At 36.4% G+C, this 9247-nt stretch overlaps 1 protein-coding gene across 4 annotated transcripts in view; it reads right to left on the bottom strand.

The window, feature by feature from the left end:
* Positions 1-178: 178 nt before the first annotated feature.
* Positions 179-9247, bottom strand: part of PWWP2A (PWWP domain containing 2A) — a 33274-nt gene continuing 24205 nt past the window's right edge. For 2 of the 4 annotated variants that reach the window (XM_045551251.1, XM_045551257.1), the window contains exon 3: positions 179-2486. Coding sequence is in view for 2 of the 4 variants with exons in the window: in XM_045551257.1 (XP_045407213.1) it covers positions 2473-2486 (14 nt within the window). In the remaining 2 variants the exon portion in view is untranslated. Of the gene's footprint in view, positions 2487-4969; positions 5090-9247 lie in introns of those variants that run through there. The other 2 variants (XM_045551255.1, XM_045551253.1) reach the window with 2 other exon arrangements.

Genomic DNA, 9247 nt, shown 5'->3' with positions numbered 1-9247 from the left:
ATCATAAAGAGGTCCCATAAAATCTCCTAGTGATTAGAAACCTACAGGCTGTTGTTCTCCTTAGGAAGCATTGCTTCTCAAAACAAGCTCCCTAAAGTACTAGCGGTTGACTTTTAATATTTAAAAAAATAATAATCCTTAAATACTAATTCCTAAAAAGTAAACAGTTTTAAATAACTAAATTTTAAAAAAATCAAAGACTTTATTGGATAAATGTTACACAACATTCTTTAACATTTAAAACTCTGAGCATACTTAAGATGAGAAACAATTTTTATCATTCAAGTCTACAAAACAAAATAGGCTTATGGAGATTTGAGATACAGACAAAAGGTAGCATGAAGCAAAGCTTAAATATTAAGCAACTAAAGCAATGAAAGTGAAATAGCAACATGGTAGGTCTAGCTTTTACATACCACCAAGTTTCATTTTTTAAAAAATGAAAATCTGGTTTGTAACAAAACACCTGTGAGAATTTGTCATGAGGAAAAAATATTTAGATACTTAATACCTGATCTCTCCAAATTCATTTACTTTATATTATTACTTCTTGGTCATTTCCATCACTCTACACAAATAAAGAATTCTAAAGCTCAATTAAAAATCTTGATTATACAACCCATGTGTAATTCCACCATGGCTTGGGCGTTATCTGGTTCTTGAAGTGAGCCTGAAAGGTACTGCTGGTGTTTATGGATCTGAAAGAACAAGACGGACCCAGGCCAAAGCTCAAGGGCCTCACGGAGGAGAGCGCCCCCTGTAGGACACGTCCTCCTTAGAACTCCCTGCTGCTGCACTTCCTGAGCTGACTTTTTCTGATTTGATAAAATATGTAATGACTTCACAATATGGAACTTTCCAAAAAAGACAATTTCACAATGCAACTAAAACTTTTAATTACTTGCAGTGTAATTAGAATTTGCATTAAGCTCATTAGATACAAGACTGCCTGCCTTTTCTTTTTGAGTTGTAAAACAAATCAGTCAGGTATACTAAATATTAATATTCTAAAACTCTCACCCAGAACCCTTTGTTAATCCTGAGCATGAGGTTATTAGGAAATTCCAAGCCTATATAGTAACATTATGGAAAGTTCGAATACTTGAGCCAAGTATTCAGTTATCTGTTATGCTGCTTCAAATGAATTTTATGGTTTTTTATTTTTTGGCATTTTTTTTCCTTTTTTTTTGTAATAAGTAATCAATACGGATTATCTTTCTAGTTTAAAAAATAAATCAGTATTGCCACTAAAAAACTTCAGTTTTATTATTATTAAAAGTACGGCACCATCAAATATAAAATGCCTTAAAAAATGTAGTACTAACAGGTCCATCTGGTTTTCTCATGTTTTCTCCACTCATTAAAAAAGAAAAATTAAGGTTTTTCATATGTATTTACCAAAGACAAGAAAAAAAATTACAATCTCTATTAATAAGAATTCATGCTCCATGCATGAAAAGTTTGATGCTGTCTTAGGGATCTGTTCCTGCCACTTGTCCCCCAGGGCCAAGTTGACACCTGTGAGAATTTCTTGCACTTAGAAGGGGAGGGGGCTCTTTGTGGAGAAATGTCCACATCAAAATTTAGATATTGTCACCTTTTCTGAACTAGATAAAATCAGTAAGGATAGAGACAATAATAAAAGCCTTTCCATCTCAGTAGAATTAATAACTAGCTCTTGGAGTGTATGTTTTCACACCAAGATCAACACTAGCCTATCCACTTTGAGTCGAAATTTGAAAGAATGTAGTTATGAAAATGTGCACAAAATGTTAAATACTAGTGGAAAATAAATACATCTTAAAATGTTCTAACAAGCAAACATATATTCAAGATAATACAGCCCTGCTTTATTAAAGATGATCCAAATTCTGTTTGGGGATTGGGGTGGGGCACCTGCCATCCCTTCAGCAGGATGTGAGATACTCTTTTCTGTTGTTTCTACTGGGACCCTGAAAAAACCATTGGCCGTGGCCTACATGACTATTGCTGTTTCCTACGAGAGTCTTTTTAGAAACACCTTTCCTCATATCTGAACTGATTAACATAAACCTTGGAGAAAGCACAAAGTTAAAGTATGAAAAATAATTCAACATTTCTGCATCATCCCATACCTCTTAGGCATGTCCAAACTGTACTGATAAGAACTTCACATTCAAAAGAAGTTACTGTCAGTGACTCTTCATACATAAAATTCAAGTGAGTTCTTGTATGTGTATTTCACATCACTTTCCTCCTCATCTCATGCATAATTTATTGCAATAGTTTATTTTTTATAAAATACTCCCTAATACCTTTTCTTCGGGTTAATATAGCGCAATGTGCAAGTGCCCCATTATAGACTGTTGGTTTTAACCACTGCCTTAACATTTACTTCTTAGTGCAGCTTTAAAACTCTCCAATTTCATTCAGTCCTGATGCTCTGGTGTTCTCTGTGTCATTGTGGTACAGGTCCATGAAACCAGCAGCCTGCTAATGTCTTTGTGCTGAAATATAGTAAAGAAAAGGAAGAAAATGTAGTTAAGCACAAGTAATTATACGAGAAAAATGAAGTCCTCGTAGTTTAAATTAAGCCTTACACAGATTGTGGGATCACACCTGATTTTTTCCTTTAAATCAGTTAAACTTGTCCAATGTTTTTTTGAGAAAACAACTTACAGCCACTGTAAACCAGCAGAAGCATTCATGTTATTTCTGAAGTGTATCAGGCCAGATTCCAACACAAGTAAGATGGCTGTTATCTTCACATAGTCAATTTGTACTTGAGTGTTTTTTAAAAACTACTTGCTTATGAATATTTGCTTAATAACAGGGGAATTTTAACTCTGTTCTCTATGTTGCCATTTCACAGGTAACAATACTAAACTCTGAGAGTTAGCTTAGCTGTGGACTGTCATGAAGTACCAGCAGCCTTCCTCTGGCACAGGCTGGCCTATAGTCTTAGGAAGCAAATTTACATACAGAACCAGGCTATGTACAAATCAGCTGCAGATCACACTGTCTATATGTTTGCAAAGAGCAAAAAAAGAGGGGAGTGGAGGGTGCCTCCCAGAGGCACAGCACGTCAGAAGGCATCAAGAGACCTATTTGGATACTAGAAGACAACTTCTGTACCCTGTTAAACTGACCACAGTGCCCCTGCTACACCAGCAAACCTCAATATCAGCAGAGAGACGCTTCACCACACCTCCAACAAAAAGCAGGACTCCAAGCATACCATTTATAAAGGGCAAGGCTTATAAAAATTACTGCCAAGTAGCATGACCAGAATGCCCAACATTACCAACCTCCCTCTGATACCACGAAGTAGTAAGAATCCCACTGAAACCCTCTACAATCCACGGTTATGCCTCTCCAACCTGGGAGCCCAGGTACCAATAAAAAAATTCCAAAAGAGGTGATCCATGGAAAGAAAGATGAATTTTTTGGTCAAATGCATTTTTAAACCAAAGATATGGTATTTCAGTGGAGTAACAACAGACAAAACAAACACAGAATGCAAAAAGGAAAAGAAAAACCACCCAATCCTTCCCAATATTTAACATCCAAAAACTTCAAAGTAGGTATCTTTCCCATGCTTTGACAGAACTCTTGATTTTATGTTGACTTCCCAGTATTACCACACTTAACTCGCTTACTGGATCCAGGCCTAGAAAATAAATTTCACAGGGTATTCTGTCATGTTTCTTCTCAAGCAATGAAAAATGGCTTCCAGCCATAAATACTATACACATCAAGAAGACAGGTGAATGTAGTCCTTGCTTCTGAAGAAACAATTTAAAATTTTTAAAATTTGACACTGAGCTAAGAAGTTTTTACTTTCTAAAACTAAGGTACTGTACTAATATGATTATAGTACTAAAGATTTAGACTCTCACAGAACTTGGGAAAAAAAATGTTCCCATTTTATAAACTGAAAAAGAAAAAAAGGTAAACAGCCAATCCCATGCATAATTCCATTTCCTTCTATTTAAGACTCTCTCAATATTTGGCTTCAACTTTAGTGAGGCCTATTCAAGTTCAGTTGAAGACAAGGGCAGGAAAGCAAAGGATTCCAGACCTTACTAATCCTATGACAAACATACACAAAAAAAACACTATTCCCTCAAGAGCTCACCCTAAGCGTAGCTACCACCCCTGTACAGATAAGTGTCCAAAATCCAAGCCTCAATCTCTGATCCAAAATTTGCCATTCTGATCCAACTGGTAAATTACAGCTTATTTACAACTATACAGCTCTGCACTAGCTACACAAACACCAGAGGGTTAAATAACCTTAATTCAAGGAAGTAATAAAAGATCGTAAGTTTAAAAGCAACACACACACAGAAAAATCACTAAACCTTTCCTACCAAGTAAGGGCCCAAAATAAGCCTTTCAGGCATTACCCAAGGAGTCACTTAAACAAACAGATTACAACTACATTTCAGCATTATCTTTTACCACCCTCTGTAGCTCTGACTTGCCTTTGTAAATGACAATGGTTTGAGATTAATTCACTAAGAATATATATATGTTCATATATATAATTCTTAAATATACAGTAAGAAGTAATGACTATTTAAGAAGTTAAAGTAATGAATATAAAAGTGACAAAGAAAGACTGGGATAGTGAAAAGATAAGAAATCCAGTATTTGACTTTCCATGGAGACTCAGTTACTATTTGACATAATTCTGCAATGCAACATCCAACCTACTCCTACTCTAAGAAAAACTGATGTCAATTTACGAAAGCTCACAAGAAGTTCTACTTTTTTGGCACGGCAGGTAGTATCAATTGAAAATTATTTTCACCCATTAAAACTATCACCTACATGAGGCATACCCAGCTACCAAGGTCAATGAAAACTAAAGAAAAAGAACAAGAACTAATGAATTCTTTTAAGTCTAGCCTAATCTACTTCAGGAATGATCAAGTGATGACATGATGCCCTCTTCACTTTGTGGCAGGGCTTAAAACAGACAGACCTGCCCGTTTCACTGTTAACTTCAATGCTCCCAGACTGAATCCACAGTGGTCTGTCAGACACTGTAAGGGAGCAGCAGCACTCGTCACTGTCTGATGTAATAGCTGCCATTTGTTGAGACCTATGGTAGAAAAAACCAAGTTAACAAAAATAGAGCAGTCATTTGAGTTCTTTTTAATCCATTTTACCAAAAAATAATTTAAAAATAAGACCAAAATTCAGGTGAATATCCATAACGAATTTATTCTGGATAACTTGCTGGCTTCGCAGAATGCAAAGCTTTGCTACCAAAGGAAAACAGACTTGACAGCCGTGTAGACACACCAGCCTTGGCCAGGAGAGGGCGCTCTCCGGCCCAAGTCAGATAAGCAGCAAAATGCCGCACCAAGATGCTGCCCTCCAAGCAAATTTACAAATGAAAACGGGAAATGCTAACTCACATTTAATGTTCTAGACAAAAAGTTTTTACTAATCCAACACTCGCCTAGTGTTGTAGTAGTCATGATCTTCAGTAGGGCTGAACTTGTCGTCCCTGTCCATATTACATCATTAGTGAGCTCAATGACCCTGGTTAGCAGAATGACCAAAAAAACCTGCCTGAAACCCTTTCTCCTTTTATCCCAATGACCACCCTTGCATACTAACTATTAAGGACCTAAACTGTGTGAGGTAATACCTGGTTGAAATAATAGTTATGACAAGATAAGCTTTCTCACGTAAGCTTTCAGAAGAGAGAATTCAAATGTTAAGCATAATTTCAAGTGAAAGATTACTGTTTTAGGCCTTATTTTTAAATATACTTGTTTACTTCCCTAGTTTAAGTATAAATAAAGAACAATTCATCTATCATATCAATGTTGTTAACTTTGGGATCATTAAGCTAGGAAACATTCAGTCCTTATAATAAAATAATTACTTATTAAAATGCTAAAGTAAATCAGAAGTATCATATAATGAAAACTTTTAAAAAGGCTTTTCTGACACTGAAAAGGAGAAATTTTATATACATCTAATCTAGAATTTTAACTCAGAGGAAAACAATTGTTTAAAAATGAGATTTAATAATGAGGTATTTACCCTTCTGTTCCCAGAAAAATTTAAACGTACTATTAACTATAACCCAAGAGAAATCACACAAACAAAAAGAATGTGAATACACTAAAGAACTTATCTTTTGAAACTCTCCCTCCATAAGTAAAAGTTCTGTTAGGTTTCAACAATCATTCTATCATTCTCCTTCTCAATTTCAGGCAGAGTCAAGAAGATGCATCAAAAAATGATCTCATCTTTCCCTGTGCAATTCTTCACCTGCAACCCCTTGAAATGCCATGTAAAATATTAACATGCCAGTCCACAGTGCCTTGCTTGTGGGGCTAATGTTTAAGATGAGCTACCCCTCAATGCTTTTAGGGTCTCAAGGTTTTTCCTTAGCAATTTTCCACTAGTACAGAATATCCCTTAGGAATAGCCAGGGAACCCCTGCTGTGCTGCAGTAAATGGGAGGATATCCCCATGAAAAGGTGGTGATTTCATTGGAAATTACTTATTTTGTCCTTTAAGAGAAAGCTTAAGTGTAGCAATAACAACTATTCTGGGAGGTAGTAGAGATCTACAGGGGAAATCACAACAGGATAAGTAAACACTCATTCTCCCTTTTAGAGTGCATGAACAAAGTGGAGGTCATGCTCTTAGAGCAAAGCCCAGAATTAAAATCTAAAAAATTAAGATCACATGCACGTATCTATTTTCTCACTGAACACTCAACATTAACTTTCTTAATGCAGTGGTAAGGTATGATGTAACAAGAACAAGCAGGGAAAGCGTAAACAGTACCTGGTTTTACAACAGGACATTCTGGTTTTCTAACCAGTTATTTTTCTAGAGTTTTAGACAAACTGCACATAGTTACTCCCAGCATACCAGGACTCACACCAAGATTTGCCACTCCAGCCAGATTCCTTGTCAAAAACTAAACTGTGAGGGGAGATCATAGGTTTGTGATCAACAGCATCTCAAAAATGAGCCATGGGGCCAGGTGCAGTGGTTCACGCCTATAATCCTAGCACTCTGGGAGGCTGAGGCAAGAGGATCCCTTGAGCTCAGCAGTTTGAGACCAGCCTGAGCAAGAGTTAGTCCCTCTATCTCTACTAAAAACAGAAAAATTAGCCGGGCATCATGGCATATACCTGTAGTCCCAGCTACTCGGAAGGCTGAGGCAGGAAAATCGCCTGAGCCCAGGAATTTGAGATTGCAGTGAGCTATGATGACGTCACTGCACTCTACCCGAGGCAACAGTGCAAGACTCTGTCTCAAAAAAAAAAAAAAAAGAGCCATGGGTGAAAATGACTATCCTCTGGAAACTATGGCCACGACACATACAGATCAAGGCCTTTGGAATGTATGGTATTTCCCTTCTCGAAAGGGCAAACAATCTCCTACTCAATCATACAAGTAGCAATAAAAAAATGTTCAAATTAATCTCCACTTTTTCACCATTCAGAAAAACGTTAAAATAATAAAATGCCAGGGTCCCTGGGGAACACAGCATCTGTGTAAATCAGCTAATTTACCTAAAAGCTGACAAGTGTAACTCTGGTTCTAACACCTTGGTAAAGCTCTCCTAACAAACAGGACCTCCACTACACGAGCCCCACCAGCTCAGATTCTATCCCTTGGAAAGGATTTGGGATGTGCGGGGCATCTGAGATGGTGATTGGTGGTTAGTCCATATGTCTGAACCAAAATTACTCTTCCTCATACATTCACAAGAAAATGTTTCTACTCATGCCAGGCCCTGTACTTGGCACACAGGAGAACGGAAATGGGAAAGTGAGCATTAGATCCCAGGAATTCATGTTACATAAATAGTGGGGCAAGAGTTGAAAGATGATGTTAATACAGGTCTCCCTTAACCATAATCCCCACGACCCAGTTACCCTTCACAAATGCCTATTAAAACTAGTGAGTTCATGCCCCTTCCAGATATTTGCATAATCACAGTATGATTATTGAAATTTTTAGGTAAAAACAACATTACTATAACATTTTTCCATTTATACTGAACATATGTTGCAGAAAGACATTATCAAATGCTACCAGAATGAAATTCCTATGCCACACGCATAAAGTGGTGGTAATGATAGCAAGTATTTATATAGGTCCTGTGCTAGGCACTTCATTGTTCCTCTAAATATTAATTTGAATTCTCACAATTACCTTCTGAGGAGGTACTACAATTCTCCCCATTTCACAGATAACATTGAGGTAAACAGCCTAGGATTGCACAGCTTATAAGAGGCAGATCCAATCAGGCCTTGAATCTAGGAAATCTGGCTCAAGAGCTTATATGTTCAACCGTGTGCCTACAAAGTGAAAGAGAATGAGTCTTGGCTCAATAAAAGCCTGCTACTGAGCACTGCTGGTGCAAAACTGTTAATGATTGCTCCAACTCACCTGCATCACTGGCAGGTTAAATACTCATAAGTACCCATTAAGTACCTGTTCCTACCTTTTACATTCAACTGGATGACATTTCTACAAAAACCCAGGCAACGAAAAAATTCTGTATTTTACCTGAAAAAAAAACTATACTCCTAGGCTTTTTCAGTAGCTTTTAAGTGAATCTAAGTGAGGGACACTGAGGGTTACAGAATTACCTTAAATAGTAAAAAAAGAAAAAAAGCAGCCCTTGCCAAAACCTGATACGCATTATAATTACAAGTTTTTTTCATTTATGAGAAAAGGAATAAAGTCTGATTATAATAGTCTAACATTTCAGCTATGAAATATTTGGTTTTCCGTCTAGATACTGACACCAGGATAGAAAAAAATTATAAGAAGTTTTAAACATGGTTTCTGGTCAAGACTCAGATTTCTAAGGCAGTGTGAGGTAACTCACATTCTTATGATACAAGGAAAACTCCATATTTAAATAATGACTGTGTTTTCAACTTTTTTTTTTTTAATGAGACCTTACAAAAATATCAGGAATTTGAAAAAAATATATTTAATTTTAAACTTTTACGACTGGTCTGCTTTTAATATCCAATCTTTATGAAACTGTTTTACAAACAAAAGTTTTGTTCAACAAAAGCCGGCCCATCAAGTTAGACAACATGAACTACAGCCATCTAAGTTACTCAGCTGAAAAATGAGACTTTGATTCAGAAATTCAATATTTTGATAAATCATGATTAAATTTTGAGTCAATACTGTCTCCTTTTCCTTCACCCCCCCCCAATTTATCTTTATGTCAAAATAATACACGAATTTTTAACAA

Source organism: Lemur catta, chromosome 5 (assembly GCF_020740605.2).
Source record: "Lemur catta isolate mLemCat1 chromosome 5, mLemCat1.pri, whole genome shotgun sequence".
Taxonomy (NCBI): domain Eukaryota; kingdom Metazoa; phylum Chordata; class Mammalia; order Primates; family Lemuridae; genus Lemur; species Lemur catta.
Note: the sequence above shows the minus strand (reverse complement) of the source record. Positions and strands in the feature narration are given on the sequence as shown.